Raw genomic sequence first — 22,559 nt, 5'->3', positions numbered from 1 at the left:
CAACTCAGCACAACAAAATATTAAGGTCGCCATGGGAGTGTGCCCTCCATGGAAATATGATGTGTTATTTCCCAGCCACGTGATGCGTATCAGCTAGTCACAGGCACTGTTATAAACATGAAGTATACTGATTAGTTAAAATCGCAGGACGTACCTTCAAGCATATTATCATTACGAACCTGTCGTGTTGTCGAGTATCCTCGTTCGACTCCACTGGGGCAACCTCCTTCGCTTTTCTCCATCTTTCCATCTGTTGCCAATATTTATACAATTTTAATGACGTTCATTGTCTTGACGTGTCTTCATTTTTCTCAGTTATTCCGATTTTAGTGACCCATTAGGTAATCGTTAAAACGGAGAGCCAGCCATTAATCTTCGTGAAATCGCTTGCGGCGAACCAATATCATACTTCTGGTAAGAAATAAATATCTAAATATACTGTTGCCCAAAGCGAAATGTTATATCAGGTATTCGAGGAGAAAGTGGCAAAAATCGGTCTGAAGATCAAAAGCAGTTTCGAAAAAACAAATACATGTACATGGGTAAATTTTATATCGATTATCCAGATTATATTATTATAGTGATACATGTAGATGAATGTTGTGCTTGGTCGCGAAATTTCAAGGCGAATGGAGTCTTAAACAAAATAAAAAACAATGCGGAAATCTTAAAAATGTTATTGGGAAATGTATACAGAATATGTACTGTTTCTTTTTCTTTTCTTTGTTTCCCATAAAAATCAGTCAAAGTAATCATCTAACACCTACGTATAGGTGTTATCTGTGAGAATTATTGAGTCTGGAGTACTTGTTCGCCGCTAGATAACAAGTGCATTTAATATGAATAGGAGATTGACCCAATCTGCTTTTCGATAAGACATGTGTTCAGAGGCTTGGTTTTTGTTTTGACACTACCTCCTATAATGCCCAGGTCATAAATATAGTGCGAGGGTATATTGACCTTGGTATGATATAAATCCCTTCGGTCAGGGCCATACTGATAACAAATTATCTTTTGTTAACATTGGTTGGGAAAAATCAGTAATCACGCCACGTAAGCTACATAAAAGTGTGTTCTTTTGGTAATCGGTACTGCACTAGTTATTTAGGTTTTTGTGTCACCACATATTTTGCGACCCAAACCTTTGTTTAATATCAAATCAATTATCAATCATTTATCATCTATTGGAACCTATACCGTGAATGGTGATACGTTCATTGTAAGTCGCCGTATTTACTACCAACAAGAACCTACACAATAGAACAGACAATTCCTTCCCTAAGTCTCCTATTTCTTCTTTTTCTCTTCCTCGAGCTTTTAATATGTTTCCTTTCCTCCTTCACATATTCTTCATGTATGAACTTATTTTTTTAATAATAGCAATTGCTTGCAATGATGTCATGTATAATAAAATTAAGGACACACATATAAATAAGTGGTATAACATGCTCTGTAAAAGAAATAAAATTTAAACTGATACCTGCTGTTCATATATATTTATATTTAGGGCATGTTTTATAATTAAGATATAATTAAGATTCGCATGTGAAATTCCAGTGATAGCATAAGCGGTTTTTTAAGGCTATCAAAAACAAATCCGTTAGTGCGTATACGGTTATTCGTTTGGGACCAGGAAGTATATAAATGTGGCTACGATTTCAACGTTCTAATTTTACCGGTGGGAAAAACATGCACTGCGCGGAATGTCTAAGAATTACACCGACTGTTCATATTGCATTAGTGGGAAAAGGCGTCTATCTTTTACTAACGTTATCTTACGTTTTGATGTATCTTCTTTTTTTTAATTCCTTTTTTGTTTGTTATTTAAGAATAACACAAACAACATATTTAATATCCTGGTATCTCTAGTTTAGAGATATAAATGCAAATTCGTAACTTCCACTCACCCAACCGTGTCGCGGACATAAGACATAACTAATGGACCGAAATATGATTAAGTGTCATTGACCAGGCGTGTTATCACTACAATCGGTCTAAGCCTGATCAAACCTGTGTATATTTGTGTTTATGTGTCTACACTAATGATATCATAGATTAGACTTGCCACTGTCGGCACTCCATACTTCAGTGTGTATTGCATTTGGTCGTCTTTTACAACATTGGCGCCATTAGTTAAAATACATCTCATGATACATCTGCATTAACATGCCTCAATCCCCTTCCCTTATGGTCGTTGATGCAGTCCTTTTTTTCAATGGCTGTAGTTTTGTCTGTTGCGACTTTTCCATTGGAGAAACATGAATTATTTTATTGTTTATGAGAAGGAAAAGTGGGCCCGCGGTAAGTGTTGTCTATGACTGATGGGTAGACTTTGGTTTGTTTTTGTTTAACGTCCTATCAACAGCCAAGGTCATTTAAGGACGTGCCAGGTTTTGGAGGCGGAGGAAAGCCGGAGTACCCGGAGAAAAAACACCGGCCTACGGTCAGTACCTGGCAACTGCCCCACGTAGGTTTCGAACTCGCAACCCTGAGGTGGAGGGCTAGTGTTAAAGTGTCGGGACACCTTAACCACTCGGCCACCGCGGCCCCTTCTTTGATGGGTAGACAGTTGTCTTCCTGGTCCGTGCAGATGCCGGTTATTCAGTGTGTCGATGGGCGTGCATAGGGCTCGTATGCATCCGGCAGTGCCTGTTGGATCGGGACCTCAGTAATATCACTTACTCATACCCTCATCTGCGGTTCATCATTCAGATACATCTGCTGAAATGAACTAAATCATCATCATCATCATCATCATCATCACCATCATCATCATTGACTCGCATACTGTTATAGTTCTAAGTAAGACATTTAATGCTTATGTGAAATTTTGAATGTCTTTCAAAATAGGTTTTTGTTAAAATCATCGTTGCCGTGTGTATATCCGTTTATTAAATCAGTAATATCATTTTATACATGATCACCATTTTGAAGGAATTATGTCAATATGTGTTAGTCTTTAAAAAGTGTGGAATCAAATGAAAATATTAGGGTGGATGTCAACAATAACAACTAGATGAATCAGATAAGTAATTATACTTTAAATCACAGTTAAAATATCTACCATTATTTGCAAGTTAGAAGAAACTAATATTAACTTGTATAGGTACATAGTTTTGGAAAGGAGTGGTTATGTCGTATACTGGACTGTCGTTGTTGTAGAGATATATTATGTATTCTATTTTCACTTTATTGATATCAGTTATTAGAATTGTCTTTAATACGTCTTCAATAATATCCCTCAAATATGTTGGGGTCAAACGTGCCTTATGTTGGACTTAGGTAAGAAGTGTACGTCAATGAAAGCAGATGTTCTGACAACTAAATATTTGAGGCTTCGTAAGATATTGATTCTTTCAAATGCTTATATTTTTTTACTGTGTTCTGTCCACTTTTCGTTCACTAGTAAAAATAATAGTTTCCATTTTTGATCCAGTAAATTTCAAATCCCATTTTTTGGCCATGTACTTTTCAAAGGTCGTCTACTGCTTGGATTGCATTATTTTCTATAACAACACATAAGGATGTGTCGTCAGCGAACAGTTGGCAACTTGGCTTGCTACCTTAACGAAGACTCTTTGTTCTTTTTTCATATAGATGGTCTTTAAACAATTATAGATTACCCTCAACCCCGTCAGTTTATGATTCATATAGGATACCAGAATGCCATACCATATCTTTACTAACTTCACAAATACAAATCCTGATGGGTGTCTTGATATAACTTCACTAACAATTTAATCTAAAATTATAGCTTGATCCAACAGAGTTGGGATACTGACACCTACACGAAGTAGAAGAACTATGTTTTCAGTTTTGCTTTTCCCTCTTAGGACTGGTTTCGAAATTTTCATCGCACATTGCTATATCTTACAAAGACTTATTATAGATTTTCGAAATGTTCTTCTTTCGGTTCGTATTAAATCATTTCATATATTTCTTAAGTTTCCGAGTGAGTATTGGTTTTGCCGCTTTTTATGTTTGTATGGATTATATTATTTGCCGAAGAATAATCTCTGTTTTTGTTCTTCAAAGGTATGTCATCTGAAATTAAAATCTAGTCACTTTCAAAGATCTATTCATTTTTTCAAATTTGTCATCGTTTAATAAGACGAATTTCTTAAAAAAAATTAGGAAAATATAACAGCCTTGATTGGTTTCTGGTCACTTCATAATCTCCACAATACTTTGAATCAGTCTAACATTATTATGTCAGGTGATGCAGAGCTGTGAGCAGTTACTCATGTTAGCGCCTTTATAAAAATGAAATTTTATTCAGATAAAGAATAGAAAGATGAGAATGGGGTCTCAATTTTAGCATGTCATTTTTAATATTATTTGTGAAAATATCATAAAATAGACTACTTATTGCTTTGTCTAATAATGCATCTCATTCTCTCAAGTATTCAACATTAGCATCAGTAGGTCTATAAATACAAAACCCAATAAAACGGACGATTTCCAGTACAACTTTCAACCCATACAATATCAATGTCATTTGTCTCTAAGGCACTTCTCTTGAGTTGCAACTGTATTGTATGGCATAATGAAGACCCCCCCCCCCCCCCCCCCCCCCCCCCCAATCGAGTCCTGTTAATCTGTCTCTTCTCTATGGTACACGAGTATAAATCAATCATTATACCAATGCTTTGTATGCGACAGTTGAGATTCTTTTCTGTCAACATAAAATGTCATTTCCGAATAATTCAGATCGTACAATGTGATTTCGATTTAGCACAAGGGCCTGGATCTAATTATACACACTGGCAAATAATTATCAACTAAGGATGAATAATGTAAGGAATGCATTATTATCAGTGTATCTAGGTAGGTACATGTAATAAGGGTAGTAAGAGTGTTTAGCTCACCTGCCCGAAGGTAATGTGAGCTTATGCCGTGGTGCGGCGTCCGTTATCCGTCATTCCGTCCTTCAAGCTCATTTGTCCTTAAAAACAATAACTTTCAATAACTTTTTCTCAATTGCCATGAAGGACAAAGACCGTGTATTAATCTTGTTGTATGCTGGGGTGAAGGCTAACAAATTTCTTCAAATGAATGACCTTGACCTAAATTCAATGTCACAGGGGTCAAATAGGCTTAAATCTTAAACAATGTTTTTTTCATAGCCAAGTGGCATGATATTAGGTCAATAGCATACTTGAACCAAAACATCAAAATTGAATGTCAAGGTTGTTGTGGATCTAAATAATAATCTTCGGTCAATTTGTTGATCTTGCAATAAAACTTGCAAGATCTTGTTGTTTCGTGTTAGGCTTAAGATAAATGGACTTCCCAATCAACATTTGATAACTTGAAATGTCGCACTTTGTTTGACCCACCTCCTTTTAAATTGTTTATAATGTATTATGCCGTGCAGTACAACAATTCTCATGTTTTTGTAGGTGTCATTTTATAGTCATGGAAGTTGTTACCATCGTCGACGAAGAAAACAACAAATATGCCTTTAAACGATACAACGGACACCCGTTTCCCTTAGAAAACATTGGAAATGTTAGAGATCAGCTTGAAAAAATAGCCAACCACAATATTAAGGAGGACGATGTGCTGGTTTGCGTTTTTCCTAAATCTGGTAAATGTCTTATTTTGTTACAAAGCAGGAAGTCAAATGCTTTTGAACTTTTGTAATACATGTATATACGCCTGGAGGAAAACTGTCCATGGCTTTATGTCCATGGCTTTTGGGATATAAAGAGCCAAAGGCTTGCCGAAGACATTTGATGTTCCTCATCAATTTATTCAAATCCTTTCAACACCATGCCTATATAAAGGCCTACATACGTTTGATATTTCATAACACGATCTAGATGTTGAACGCAATGTTTTCCTCTTGTGATACCATTACCTATATACACATGGTATATATTAAAGAGAAAATTTACAATCGTATTAAGATGACAGTTAATAACGAAGAAATATGATTGCTTTTGTTAGCACGTCAAAATCTGAGGAGAATATTATGTTATTGAGTATGTTAGTTCATTTATAATTTAACAGAACAAAAAAACAAAAACAAAAAAAAAACAACAACATTGTTTTAAATACAATCAATATTTCAAAATTCCCTCTTCAGTTCAGTATATTTTTAACAACCGTATTTCAAAGTTTTTTGTCAAGCGTTGTTATCTGAACGTGTTTGCGGTTCTCGTATTCTCGCGTGGTCACGTGACCGGCATGAAAGACTACATTAACACTTGGTCGGTTAATATGGCCAGATCACTCAATCAAGTTTTTTTTTTTTTGTACAAATCAACTTGATACGCTTGTTCTTCGTACTTAGAAACTTAGATAAAGATGTTCTTCATGATCAGTTATTCACAGTCCACCCCTTGGTTGCCGGTTCGAAACCCACGTTTGGCAGTTGCCTGGTCCTTACCGTAGGCCGTTGATTTTTCTCCGGGTACCCCGGATACTCCTGCTTCTAAACATCACATGTCCTTAAATGACCCGGGCTGTCTTTAGGACGTTAAACGAAATAAATCAAATTCACCGGCATTATAACTGGCATCAATTGACGAAATGAAAATTTGACGATGCTTGACAGCTGGAATGTACAGCTCTTTTCGTTATTCACGTACAAGCGCCTACACGCTGTAGAGAACTTATTTAGGGTAATGGGGTGCTCTAGGGTCGTTTTATAGAGCAAATGTTAATGTTCTTGCTTCGGTATTGGAACAGTTTAGTGTTTTCAGTTTAGAATTCGGCATATAGAAACGAACAGACGTTCACAAACGAATGCAATCGATCGTTTTAAATTAAATTACTTAAAATGACGTCATCGATATGTACAAGTTGCAACACTGGTCAACAATGTATATTTTGAATGAATATACTAATGAGCAACGAAGACGCTCTGGAGCTTTACACCCGGGCATTGTAATTTGCTGACGTGGTAGTGATGTAAACAAGAGGCCCATGGGGCCTGTATCGCTCACCTGGTTGGATTTGACCAAATGTCAAAATAATGTTCATGTTCAATTTGTTCAAACACATACTCTCTAAGAGACTGAAAGACCCGATGGATTATTTTTACAACCTAATTGTATTTGAAGAAACTAAGTCCCTTAGGGTGGGGAAAGACCATTGGGCCTCTTAGACTCCGCCCCTCAGGCGCCTGGGGATTCAGAGTAAAATTATACAAACTCTGTTCCCCTCCCCAAGGATGTTCCTGACCGAATTTGGTTCTAATTCATTCATAACTTTATGACTTGTAGCGATTTAAAGACTAATCTCTATTTCTCCTATTTGGCCCCGCCCCTCAGGCCCCTGGGGGTTCAGAGCAAAAATTTATACAAACTCTGTTACGCCTTCTCCCAAGGATGTTCCTGACCAAATTTGGTTCAAATTCATTCATAACTTTATGACTAGTAGTGATTTAAAAGATTAATCCTATTTCCCCTATTTGGCCTCGCCCCTCAGGCCCCTGAGGGCTCAGAGTAAAAATTTATACAAACTCGGTTCCCCTTCCCCCAAGGATGTTCCTGACCAAATCTAGTTAAAATCCATGAAAAACTTCATGGCTAGTAGCGATTTAAAGACTAATATCTATTTCCCCTATTTTGCCCTGCCCCTAAGGCCCCTGGGGGTTCAGAGTAAAAATGTACACAAACTCTGTTCTCCTTCTCCCAAGAATGTTACTGACCAAATTTGGTTCAAATTCATTTATCACTTTATGACTAGTAGCGATTTAAAGGATTAACCCTATTTCCCCTATTGGGCACCGTCCCTCAGTCCCCTGGGGGGCCAGACCAACCGTTTATACAAAATTGGTTCCCCTTCACGCAAGCATGCTTCAGACCAAATATGAATCAAATCCCTTCATTTCTACAGAAGAAGAAGGATTTTAAAGAATTTGCTATATTTCCCCTATTGGGCCCCGCCCCTAAGACCCCCCGGGGGGCAGACCCACCGTTTATATAAAATTGGTTCCCCTTCACCCAAGGTTGCTTCAGACAAAATATGGATCAAATCCCTTTATTCCTACAGAAGAAGAAGGATTTCAAAGAATTTGCTATATTTCCCCTATTTGGCCCGGCCCCTCAGGCCCCTGGGGGTTCAGAGTAAAAATTTATACAAACTCGGTTCCCCTTCCCCCAAGGATGCTCCTGACCAAATCTAGTTAAAATCCATTAAAAACTTTATGACTAGTAGCGATTTAAAGACTGATCTCTATTTCCCCTATTTGGCCCCGCCCCTCAGGCGGTCAAAATTCACTGAGTAGTTTAGGACTAGTAGCGATTTAAAGGAAAAGTTGACGGACGGACGGCCGCGCCATGCCATAAGCTCACCGCTAAAAAAATAACAGAGTTGAACTTTTGACGATTTTTGTTTATATATTTTTCTGCATTTATGTTGCCCGATCAATACGTTATAGTTCATTCATGGACAGGCCTCCTTAAAGGGTCGAGGAAACGGAAGTAAGCACAGAAAAAACCTACCTAACTATACCAGGGTATAAAGCTCTAGAACGTCTTTGTTACCACAGGTGTAAAATATTGAAATGTCTATTTTTTTCCTATTTAACTATTACCAATCAATCCAACAAGACTTGATAATGTCAAAATATATAATTAAGATAAACTGTGAGATATACAGAAATTTCGATCACGGATTTTGCTGTATATGTTGCATACTTCGTGGATTAGCGCATAATTTGGTCATACCCGTCTACACGGTGGGTGAATTAGCAAAAATGAAAGGTGTTTTTCCTGTCCGTTATCCTTGCAAGTTATGACCAATTTATCATATTGTTCCGGGGTCGGGTTATTTTCCTTGAAGCATTATCACATCAATAAAGAAAAAATACCTCAGCCGTTCTTCCGATCCCTTCTTCGGCGTCAATTTTCTATTGAAATTATCGACGCCCAGGTGTAAACACCGCCGCTCGGTCAGTACGATTGAATCCGGTGAGAATAGGGCGCAAAAATGACCCATATGCGTAAACTTTTGTTTTTACGGAGATATCGACCTGCGTTATTTTGAAATTTTGACGTCTTTGTGATAATGATATAGTGTTTTCTGTGTTGCATTCTATTCCTACTTCTTTTTGTTATCGAAGTAATGTCCCTTTGTATATTTCTAGCATTTTAATATGGTCCAGAGATCTCCTAAATGTATTTTGACTGAGGAACTCTTCCTGTAACAGTGTCATATTTTATGCATTTTGATACAAGAGTCCATTTCTATTTTACGTACGAGCAATGGGTTATCGAAACAAAGTATAGTTGATATCAACTTCTGATCCGTGTGTAGTAGTTAGCATGTGTGAGGAATTCCGTATCGTAGTCTTACTCATAGGTAACCAAAATATGGTAGAAATCAAGGATCGACATCGTCACAAACCTTTGATTGTTTTAATTGATATAAACGATGCTTTGTTTTCATAGTCATAGTTATATTGACGATTATTTATCGCCAACTCACTTATCAAACCAATTATAATTACTTGCATGTTTTGGTATGAAATCCAAAGTAAAAGATTGATACGTTTTTATTACGCGTTATCAAGCTCTCAGGCTAATCATGATTCATAGGGTATATTAAAATGCTTCAAGTGTTTACAAAACGCTAAGATTGTGACGAGGCCCTGTGCCCTGACTGACATTGCTTAAGGCACTGAGCACAGGGGTTGGTGTTGATAACACATAGCTCTATTGGGAAAAGTTATTTTGTATTACAAGATCAATTAAATTTATTTCAATGCCTCCTCTATACGTACGGATTAAAGTCGGGACTTCAGGAAAATTACTGTTACAGGCTAGGAGAAGGAGAAAATGTAGCCAGATTGGGGTTCGAACCCAGGAACCCGGGTTCGAACCAGATTGGGGTTCGAACCCGGGACCCTCCGAACTCTAGACGGACTCTCTACCACTGAGTCAAAATAAATGTCTGGTTATTAATACATGTTTTTGGGAGTCTGCAGTGTTCATGTTTGTCTCCTTTTGGTAGTGTGGAACTGTGGATCTGATGCCAACTTTAAGGTTAACTCACTAAAACGAATCTAAATTGCTGAAGACACCCAGCAAAAGAAAAGTGAAGACACATTACAGTTTATTATCGAACCTCTGTATCTAACTGTCTTTTCTAACCAAAGGTTGATTATCTTGTATTCAACCTTGGCAGATTTAGCCTTGCATTTAATTCCCCTCGTCCGCCACATTATAGTGTAACTTTTTACGATAAAAAACTTTGAAACTTATGATTGTTTCAGCACTGGCCACCTAGTCTTTTCCTTTGTTGCCAATTTACATTAAGAATATAGTCAATTTAATTTTTCCCAATTGATATAAATACAGAAAATTTTCCCCGAATAATTTCAGCAAAAAATCTGACATATTGCACAAATCACCACAGTAATCTGTGTTGCCATTACTATTTACACTTCCAGGGACTTGCAATGAATTTTGAACCCATGGTCTACCCATATGTAATACACAATTTCATTAGATAATCTTAAAAAAGACACACACACTAATTGGAAAGCTCGTTTGTTTCTACGAACAGGTAAATGGAAAAGAGGGTACCCAGTTAATTGGTGGGTAGGATTGTTTTTAAACAATCTGGCAAAAACGATTCAGCACAGGAAAATCTGAAATAGTGAAACAATTCAACACAGGAAAATCTGAAATAGAACAATGTAACAGTTCATTGAACTGTTTAAGAAACAGATATAACCAATGGATGGAAAACCTGGAGATATCTATATTTTAAGTGCAATTGAATTACATATACATTGTAAATTTGTATTGCTGACAGTTAAACAGGAATCAACTACACAAAGGTAACAAATATTTGCAATTTAGGAAAAAATGGATTAGGGGGAAATCTTTTTAAGGTTAAGATTGGTTAGTAGAAATAAAGCTTTTATTCTATTTGGCCTATCAAGGCTAAGTCATGAAAATATGGTTTTAGAAATAAAACTTTGGTTATTGAAGATGAGATGTTACATACTGGACACAACAGGGAATGACACCAGTAAAAGCAGAAAACATATGTGTGTATGGAATGTTTTTCTCTGTCAGTTCTGACAGACTGTAAATTTAACACACTATGAAGATGTAAAATTAAGCTCATTTTACACAAATCACCAGATTGTATTGTCTACATTTTTTTAATTTAGTTCATCTCTATTTCCACACTATTCTCTGTAGAAAGAATAGTTTTTTTTCTTTGTTATAAATCCTCAATACAACTATTAAAGTCAATATATATATATATATATATAAATTGTATGTAAAAGGATATGATTCTTGACAACTTGACTACAGAGCAGGAATTAAGCTTTCTATATCCAATGCACTCCACATCATATTGTGCGTTTGACATTTTTCTGTGACAATTATAATTAATACACATATTTTTTAGAATACTGTGTTATATCTCTTGGATCAACTCAAGCATAAGCATTTCCTTCAATTCTGAAATCTGTAATGAAAATAATTACGGAAAATACATAAGTTTGCTTTATTGATACGAAAACAATTTTATTAAACATTGTAGTAACATTGGTGGATCCATCCAAAAACACTGCAATATTTTTTTTATCAGATTTTATTATTAGATCTGGCAATCTCACCTTCTAACAGGTCAAAGACCCTTCATGAGAATGAGTTGCCAGAGTTTCCTCTGGCACAAACACTGGAAGTTAGACACATACAAGGAAAACATTCTCAAAAGACAATCATCACATTAAATTCAGGGCTGGATTTCCACTAACTTGAAGAGTTGTGTCCCTTTATTTTCTTTCCTATATATATCTTATACAGGTCTAGCTATTCTAGCAGTTTATCGTTCATTTTTCCTCATTGTTCTGCACTTCATAATTAATATACATCTGATGATACATATGTATCTGGAAGTGTTCGAAAAATGAAGTTCGTTATTTTGTTTAGACTCATTGACTTCATTTTTCAAATTCATCAAATTCAAGAAATCTTAAAGTTACAGAAGATTCGAAACTTTACAAAGTCATTTCTGTTTCCATGATTTAATTATGGTTGTTTTACTTTCCATTTTGGGGATAGGGGACTTATTCATATCAATCAGATATAACTTTTATATAGTAAGGTTCCCACTTTCTTATTTGTATATTTCTGATTTTTTTTTCATAATATCTCTTTAGTTAAAGTCCCTCAAAAGGTTCTTTATATTTCTTTCTGTTAAATATTTTTCTTCTCATTTCTCTATATTCCCAGTTTCCTTTTGGTAAAATATGATCATATTTAGGTGAATTTTGAGAATTGGTTGTTGCAGAATTCCTTTTTGTTTTGCAATACATTAATATTTTGCATGGCTATAATAAATATAGACATGCTCTGCCACTTCCTTTTATGTTGAATGTTTGAGCATACTGATGGTGTTGGACATCTTGAATTTGCTGATTTGTCAGATCAGCACATACATGTACTAAATTCAAATTGCAGTATGTTTATCACATCAATAATTATGTCCTTTTGCTTTTTCATTCAATAGTCTAAGAGAACATCACTATTAATTTGTTCTTCTTCTGTATGGCCAACTTGATGATCACAATGTTTTCAAACTTGTTCTGGAGCATTACTCAGCTGGACTAAATGTTTTTAAGAAACTTGAGTTTCTCTCGCAGCGCAAGGGGGAGAAATGGGACCAAAATGGGGATTCTTCCATTCAAATGAACATTTGTAGTTATGGTCCCAAATCACGAGATGTGGTGCCCTACAATGAAATGGTCTCTGTCTGTCCGTCTATTTTCAACTCAATCACATGCCGGAAAGTCTAGCAAGTTTTTTGGAATGAATGACCTTTACCTTCATTATAGGGCACAGGGGCCAAACTTGTAAACATTTGAAAATCTTCTACTCAATAACCCAGAGGCCAAGTGACCTGATATTTGGCCTGTAGTATGCTGTGGTAAAGTGATACAAAGTTTGTTAAAATGAATGACCTTGACATTCATTCACAGTCACGGGAGTCGAACATGCTAAAATATTGAAACACTTTTTTTCTCAATAGCCAAGAGGTCCAGAGAAGCAGGTCATTGATACAGGTCCATAGGGCATCTTGTTTGATTGCTGCACAATACCTTCATTACTCTGTCAGGCCTGCAGGTCAATGGTCAATGTCACTATTTCTATAAATTGAAAATCAGTTGAAGTACAATATATTATGAATTCAGCTGAGCTGATTATGCTTATTAGAAGTTATCAAGTTCTACCTTGTGCCTGCTTTCAAGGATAACTTATCAGGGCCCGATGGTCAAGATCACTGCTACTTAAGAAAGTATTTGCTTAGAATATTACATGTAGCTTCAGGCTTGAAAGTCAAAGGTCAAAGATAATGTTACTATAAATAGAAAAAAGTTTTAGAAAAATCATGCACATCACTTTTTTGTTTGATTCTATGCACTCAGACTTTGTCCAGTGCTTTATCGCAGAAAGACTTTTTCCCCCGAATAAAAATCTATCTTACACAGATTGTGTTATACTGCAATGAACACAGGTGATAGATACAGTAGTTTTTTTTTTTAATATATAAATACTTATTACCGGTTAGCTTGTAATAATAATAATAATAAAAAATAAAAATAAAAAGGTCAGTCTCGGAAATATTATTTGAAAATCTATATTAAATTGTACTTTATTTCATTATTCAGTCAATTTTACCATCCAACAGAGACGTACATGTATTATAATATTAAGTCCGGAGTTTTAGCTAGAAGATAACCAGTGTGACACTACCTACCAATGGCCAGATCATGATGTAGTGTCAGGTATATGGGCCTAGATATGACACACATCATATGATCATTCGATATTTGGTACTGTGATTTAAAAGTTATTTAAATGTTTATGTATATCTCAAGTCACGAACTATGTATCCACACTTTTTCGCTTTATCAAAATATGCTTTAATCTGATTGTATAAAACATCGTCACATGGAGGTCAATTTTGGTTTGGTTTATTTTGTTAAACGTCCTATTAACAGCTAAGGTCATTCAAGGACGGCCTCCCGTGCGTGCGACATGCATGCGTGTAGTGAGTGCGTATGTGTGTTTTGGGAGGCTGCGATATGTTCGTGTGAAGTCCTTGTGATAGGCCGGAACTTTTGCCGATTTAAAGTGCTACATTGTACCTCACTGAAGCATACTGCCGAAGACACCCAGCAGCACACCCCAACCGGTCACATTATACTGACAACGGGCCAACCAGTCGTCCCACTCCTAATATGCTGAGCGCTAAGCCGGAAAATAAACTACCATTTTTAAAGAATCTGGTATGTCTCGGCCAGGGGACTGAACCCAAAGCCTTCCTCACAGGGGCGAGCGCTCAACTAAAGGCCAAACGTGTGGCATTGTCAAGGGAGACATTAGGAAGGAGAAAGTTGTTCAGAACGAAGAGAAAAGATAAGATCCCAAATTTAGTCGTCTTTTAGGATCATGCAATGGGGGCAGCAGGTACAATTATTACGCCCTACCTGCAGGGCAATGGAGGTCAAAGTATATAATTAAAGAGTATATAATTAACTAATAGAATATTATAAAATATCGCCCACCCTAATTTGGCAAAATGTGGTTATATATTATAATTATTGTATCAAATATATTGTGTGTAATTATATATACATTATTTTTTTGTTAATAATCATTCCTGTCATTGTTATAAAATGTCGGCGCGTCAATAGTTGGTGGAATATCAAACCGACATATGTCTACAAATCGCTTCCTTCACTTAGTTTCTCATTTCTCCTTTCCCTCTACCTCGAGCTGTATATGTTTCCTTTACGCCTTCATATTTTCTTCAGACATTAATTAATTTCTTTAAGTATTAAAAATTGTTTACAATGCTGTCGTGAATAATCAAATTAAGAAAACATTTTTATATCAGTGTCATATCATGTTCACGAACTAGGAAAATAAATAAAGTTAAAACTGAACCCTGCGATTTGTATTTTTGTAATTAAGATTTCCGTCTCCGTCTCTATCGTTCAAATTCTGATGGTGAAAAAACAAGCATAACACAGGTAGTCAGGTTTACACATTGTATAAACCAATGCTCAATCCATAATTTCACTATCTAAAAAAATATATTGTTTAATATTTCTCAGGCACACTGTCCTTTTACTTTCTCCGACACACTGACGACTAGGATATTAAGAATATTTACTGACTTGACTAGACGGCTGGACACTTTCGAATGCCCTGCGCTGAACGTATGTGTACGAATTATACCGACTACCTATATTGCATAATTGAGAAAAATAACGAGTTTTTATATTATTAATTCACTTTTGCCACTAACTCACTTTTAACTGGCTTTAAGGTGAGTGTCTGCCCCGTTAGAAAGGTTATGAACTCTGTTCTCATTGTTCTTTAATTATCTCAGATTTAAGCCTTACTTGCTTCAGAAAAGTAGTCATTTTCGCGCCTCCCACCATTCAGGTTCACGATATTAAAAATATGTTTTATTATGTAAGCCCAAAACGCGTTTTAGAGAAATACAAGGCAATGTTTCTTTAATGTATTTGATCTGGAAAAGCTGCATTGGCAAGATACGTCTGTAAGCGAGTTCTTTACTTCTCATATCGGTAATGGTTAGTAGAAGTAATTTACAAACATATTGGTGAGTTCTGAGGCCAGTAATAATTCGCTAATAAGTGGTCAGGACTCTGTATCATGACTTATCTTGAAAATAACATGTGGTAGTGCGCCACATTAAAATATGGGTAGGAAAGAGACTTTTGCCTAACACCCTAAATCAGACGACTTAGTTTCACCGTTCAAACACCTGAATAATTCTTATAAATTGCAAGAGACAACTAGGATTCTAATTTCTGTATCGGTAACATGTGCCTCGATACGACAATTTCATGACAACTCACGATATAATGACTCCATAAGTAATATGATTAACAGAATCATTCAGTCAATTAAAGAAAATGTAGTGTATTAAAAAAATAGATTAGTACCGGATTTATACTAAAACTATGTGTTGTCACAATATATTTGATTTGTTAAGTTTAATCAACAGTGCCTGCGTGCGCCTAGGTGATTTAATCGAGTCTTCAAATATTTTCTGACGAAGCTTTAGAAGATAGTTTGGAGACGTATTCCTTCATTGTTTTCGTTCTGTTTCTTTGAGGATAAATTGGACAGTCGTCATTTGTTACAAGTTCTTGTAGTCAAATTGGACACATGAACATTGCATGTATAGCAGGGCTGTTACTATATAGAAATGGTAGTTACATGGTTATGTTGTGAATCAAGATCGAAGTTATCGGCCGATGTTTTAAGGCATATGTAATCGACACGGTAACTTTTTGTTATATGAGAATAGAAAACCATTCACTTATCTCAAGGTGTAAAAACAATACATTTTTAATCTGTTCAGACGATCTCTTCAATCGATGTTGCCTCTCAAACCGCAAGACTACCAATACATCTGAAAAGCTCCACAGAAGGAAACTACATCATTTTTAAGATTTCATACATATTTGGGTGCAGACGGCGAACTGCTTTTGCGACTATATCAGTCACTTGGAGCTAAATTGTATGGTGGAATATTTCTGCCATCGAGTTGCCGACTTACGATTTAAAGATGTCGACATATTTCCAAGAAGATGTCAACATCATAAAGAAATATATCGACATAAACCGAAAAATATGTCGACTTATTAGCTTAATTGCCGAGATAATAATGCCGTGATAAGTATCTAGGAAGTCGGAAACTCGGCTTTATATCGCAGGGTGGCATATTTCTGCCAGCCATTTCCTAGATAATTATCACGGCAATATTATCGCGGTAAGTAAACTATTAAGTCGACATATTTTTCGGTTTATGTCGACATCTTCTCGGAAATATGTCGACCTCTTTAAGTCGTAAGTCGGCAACTCGATGGCAGAAATATGCCACCATAAAATTGTTACTACAGTTCACACCCTAATCTAAATTTGGTATCACCAATATTTCATTCCATCTATTATTTAATCCTATATCAATTTCGATTTCGTTCAAAACGGAAAGTTGATTCCAACATTTGGTATCCGGATAGCCCTACTCCTGAGCAATCTTAGTATCGACTTTTTTTTTTATCTCACCCAGCGAAATATCTGACATACCTCCGTGGACAGGTACGATCCTAAACATTAATTTATTACTGCATAATCAAGAAGAATATTTTCAATACACCCTGATCACTTTTCGAAAACATCCAATCTATCATTCGTTTTTTTGTGTGTTTCATGTTTTATCTGCACTGTTTGTAAAACCCTCCTAATGTGTATATAGAGCCCTCGACCACATGATGTCAACATCAACAGTTTAAAAAAAGAATAAACAACAAAGAATAACAATACAAATTCAGCCGTCTTGAAATTCCATATACCACAGAGATAACCAGATATATATTTTTTGACACAAAGTGACCGTAGTTGCCGACGGGCCGTTAAACGGAATCATTCAATAAATCCGTGGAGAGTATCTTCTTATATAGTTACCTGTAGTAACAAACTACCTAGACAAAATTTATTCCCACAGATTTCATAGTCACTTTCATCAGCCAGTTCGTGTTGGAAAGTGTCAAGCTCTTGGGAAATAGAACCAAGCTCGTATGAAAGAGAACCCAAGCATAACAAGGAAAAGACGACAAAGTTCAATTTTATGATGATGTTACAGTTCCCTCGTATGATTGCCTAACCTAGGAAGGCTCATGGAGCCGGTCAGCAAGAAGATGAATGAGGAATACATTCGTAGTGAGTGATACCATGTGCTAAAATACATTTTTTTATTCCGCGCGTACATACTATGCCCCTATAAACAAAATAGTTTTTAATTGATTGAAGTGGGAGAATATTCCACACGAGATGACGAATATATATAGGTGTATAACAGTGGCTATTCGTAGAAAGGTTGTTTGTAGGACACACGTTTGAAATATTGCATGTATTTGTTCTTAACAAATACAAATATATTTGTTGCCGTAAGTGTTAACCTTGAATGTAAAATTAAAAAAAAAAAAAAATGAATACTGTGATATGTCATATAAGGATAACATTAAAGCAATCATTGATACACTCACACACGCCTATGCATAACACTGCTGCATGAACATTACGTAGTACCACTAACAGGAGAGAAACAGGTATGTATATACTGTATCAAATATGTCTCTTAATGTGTTATTAACTTTGCATGACTTTTGTAAGTATCCTTTGTAATTCAGGTTGGCAAGTTCTGTTGGTGGGTTTGCCAACACCTAACATGTCAGGTGTATATCAAGTATACAAAATAACTAATTGGATACCTTAATGTAAGCTACACACTGTCTTTTATATGGCTTAAAGTGTTAACGGGACGTAAAGAAATACCTGGATGTATTCTATGTACTGATATAGATGAAGTAGAAGAGAAACAGATGCCGTACCAAATGCTGCGATCGGTATAGTATATTTGCATTCGTCGCTTTAATTTTTTAGTTTCCTTGCCCGAAGCAGATTCCCTGATTGAAAATCTCATATTATACCAGAGCATGCAACAAAAAAGTCCTTTTTTGAGGTGCAGTTGTTGTATATATATCTCCGTGTCCAGTAAATAGACCGAGGGAGATATCATATCAGTTAGACGGCGGTTAGCATTTCACCGATACAGTGTTTTATTGAAGTATTACCATTACAAATCCATGTATACCGTAGTGAATGTAAGTGACGAGCTGACTTTCCTAAGCTATATCATTAAGGATCCCAATAACAAATATATGCTATAGGTCGAATATTAAGAGCGCGGTACCAATTTAAAACGTCAGATGTAATTGAATTTTAGCTTCGATCTTTTTTTCAGCTTCAATCTTTGTCAGGCTGACGCTCAATATATTATTGATTGTGGGAGAAATCTCCTTATTATTGAAACTATCAACCTAAGTACGGCCTTGTATGACTACAATCGGTGTAGGACTACAATCGGGGAAGACTACACCTGGTTGAACTCGTATATGGACGTATTTACGTACCTGTCTAACGTGGTCGTAGATTACCATTGCCACGAACATGCTGTGTGCACAGTGACTGGATATGTGTACCTGTTCCTGTGAATTATCGAGGGTTTCAACACTTGTATTTATATACCCTGTTTGCCAACCAATAAAAAGCTTCGTGACTCTAAAAAGAGGAACAGCTATGATAGCCCGAATGCGCAAATGCTGAAGTGGAGAACTGCAACGATATATAAACATTACTGGTCATATTAAAGCGACAAAATGATATGTAGATGCTACAAGTTTATTGCGGTTACTTTCGTTTTTCATGTGAGTGTACATGTTCTCATTTTACTGAAGCAAGATGTGATTAGCATTTGTCTATAGTTTGCAACATGATTAATTGGTAATTTGCTAATGTCCAAGACGATGGAAAATTTGGAGTCCTTTAAAACTTTTCGGTATCATTTCGTATGGACCAAGAAGTTTCTTGTCATGAATGTTATCAAGCTGATCTATCACATCTTGTCCAGTAATAACCATTTGGTTAGGTTTTATTTGTTTAACGTCCTACCGACAGCTGATGTCATTTAAGGACGGCCTCCCGTGCGTGCGATATGCATGCGTGTGGTCAGTGCGTATTTGTGTTTTAGGAGGCTGCGGTATGTCTGTGTTAAGTCTTCATGTGATAGGCCGAATTTTTTGCCGATTTATAGTACTACCTCACTGAAGCAACTGCCGTGAACCCAACATGACATCCCACCCGGTCACATTATATCGACAACGGGCGAACCAGTCGTCCCACTCCTTATATGCTGAGCGCTAAACATGAGCAGCAACTACCATTGTTAAAGACTCTGGTATGTCTCGGCAAGGGGACAGAACCCAAAGCCTTCCTCACAGGGGCGAATGCTCAACTAAAGGCCAAATATGAGGCAATGTCAAGTGAGACATAAGGAAGAAAGAAGTTGCTAAGAAAGAAGAGAAAAAGATAAGATCCCAAATTTAGTCGTCTCTTATGAGCATGCAATGGGGGCAACAGGTACAATTTCTTACATCCTACCCGCAGCGCTAGTAATAATCAAATTATCTAGATTAAAAGTGATAAGTGTGAGGTAATGATAGCTCCTAATCAGGGAGGAAATTGCAAGAGATGAAAAATCATGAAAATTTTAAGTTACTGACACCTTCATGAAGTATGATATGGTTGAGATGTGTTTCCATGTAATTTCCGAATAATGCAGCTTCTATTATTTCCAATTTGTTGCGTACTGATCTTACATTAAGTTATGTGGTTTAGACAACGCACAGGGGGCAGGATTTAATTCTTCGTCATGAAAAATGACTATTATCTTAAGTGGTAAATGTAATTAGGGTAGTAGGGTTTTTTATTACAGCAATCAAATGAAGCTATCAGTTTGTGTACATATAGTCAAGTTACTAACATATTATGTGGAATATTTATGGCAAGCCAACTTAACATTGCTCCTTGAATAAATATTAGTTTTTACCAAGCTACACCCATGTATATCACTACTAAGTAAAATATACCAACAATAATTATCAAGGCTAAGTATCTTAGTATTATTTGTGATATGCAGTCAACTTTCATAAACAATCTGTTTGAACGCGACTTTCGAAATAACAGGTTTATTTACTCGGAAAGGGATAGATGTGATATTTTATTTCTCACATACTTAACAGGATCGTCCTGCTGTTACTAAGGAAAAGATATATTGATCTCACACATGGGGTAAAACAGTCGGCACGTGCTATATGACGCTGCTCAAAATATCGTTACGTCATCATTTTACGCTGAGTAACCATGTCGTAAATGACGACGTCATTTACTTTGACGCACATTCCAAGGAACATTGAAAATGGCGCGATAAAAAAGTTTCTTAACAATTACATTTACTTGTATGCGAGAAAAATAATCAAACCTCGGTCTGTTCCCCGAACAAGGATATTTTAATCATCGTGTTAGAGTGTGCCTGGCCAGCACTCGGCAAGCCTCGTGCTGCCTGGCCAAACTCTTACACGAGAGTTGAGCTATCTTTGTCACGGAACAGAACCATTTTAGATTCTACTGGTCTTCAAGGTCTGTTGTGGACATTAATTATGATTCTTGATCGATTTGTTGATCTTGCAGTAAAACTGTATACTATAAAATCTGTTTATATTGTATTCGACCGTTCTTTTCAACAATATTTATGTTTATGTAGGTCATGGAACTTGTTACCGTCGTCGACGAAGAAAACAACAAGTACGCCTTTAAACGTTACAACGGATACCCGTTTACCACGGATTTCATTGGAAATGTTAGAGATCAGCTTGACAAAATAGCCCAGCGCAATATCAAGGAGGATGATGTGCTGGTTTGCGTTTTTCCTAAATCTGGTAAATGTCTTATTTTATTACAAAGCATGTATTCAAAAGCATTTTACCTTTGGCTATGTGACTTCCGACTTAAATATATCCTCCTATGGTTGTCCATTTTTTTTTTTTGTAATATATATGCCTAGTGAAAAAAAACACGACATACATGCGTTTGATATTTCATAACACGGTCAACATGTTGAGCTCAATGTTTATCTGATGTGATACCATTACCTACACACTCATGGTATATATCATTGAGAAGGTTTATAATCTAGTTGAGATGACAGTGTTTAATACTCTAGGTACACATTGGCTATACAACACCGTGATGATGTTACGGTCAGGATCCTTGAAATATCATGGAACACCTACAATGATGGAATTTCAGGATTTCAACGACATTGAAGAAATGCAGTCGCCGCGAACATTCGGCTCGCACCTGCGTTTCCGGTTCCTCCCTGAACAGATGAAGCTCGGTAAAGGGAAAATTGTCACCATCACCCGTAATCCGAAGGACATCGTGGTATCCTTGTACCACATGCTGCAAAAGCTGACAAAATTTGTCGGCTACGAGGGAACGTTTGATGGCTTTCTTAAGTATTTCCTCGGCGAAGAACGTAAGATTTTAACTGAGACATGTGGTGGCCTTTGAAATTTAATAAAAAAAACTTTCTAAGCCTTGGATCAGCTCAGGCAAATGCAGTTTTGAAGATGAGAGCATAATCAGGCCACTATAATGTTTTTTGGGGGGGGGATTATGAACGCCTCGTTTACGGCGGCATCAATTTGTGACATTTTATGATGCTTTAATGTGATAATTTTTATGAAAATATAGAGCAAATATAAAACTAATATGGCTGAAAACTATGGGATTATGAACGTCTCTCGTACTGCTGCATGCATTTCCTAAGATGACTTTTTATCATGTTCTATTGTTATATGTTTCATGAAAACATAAAACAAATAAAATAAATAAGATTTTCTTTTTTATATCTGAAGACTTATTCAAATTCGATTTGATGCTCACAATTTCATCTTAATATAGATTTCTTCGGTTCGTGGTTTTCCTGGATTCAAGAGCTAGAGAAATGGAACATTCCGAACTGTCTTAGTCTTTCTTACGAAGACTTCCGAAAGGTAAATTGATACCAAATTTTGAAAGAAATGTAACAGACAAAGATGTTGATCACTGAGGTTTCAAGACGTGGCCTTTCCA

At 36.2% G+C, this 22,559-nt stretch overlaps 1 protein-coding gene across 1 annotated transcript; it reads left to right on the top strand.

The window, feature by feature from the left end:
• The first annotated feature begins 5,418 nt into the window (after positions 1 to 5,418).
• Positions 5,419 to 21,995, top strand: LOC117328430 (amine sulfotransferase-like). Its single transcript, XM_033885958.1, has 3 exons — positions 5,419 to 5,568; positions 21,187 to 21,339; positions 21,732 to 21,995. The coding sequence occupies exons 1-3, from the start codon at positions 5,419 to 5,421 to the stop codon at positions 21,993 to 21,995; spliced, it is 567 nt and encodes a 188-aa protein (XP_033741849.1).
• The last annotated feature ends 564 nt before the right edge of the window (positions 21,996 to 22,559 follow it).

This window comes from Pecten maximus, chromosome 5, assembly GCF_902652985.1.
Source record: "Pecten maximus chromosome 5, xPecMax1.1, whole genome shotgun sequence".
Lineage (NCBI taxonomy): Eukaryota > Metazoa > Mollusca > Bivalvia > Pectinida > Pectinidae > Pecten > Pecten maximus.
This window is presented reverse-complemented; position numbering and strand designations above follow the sequence as displayed.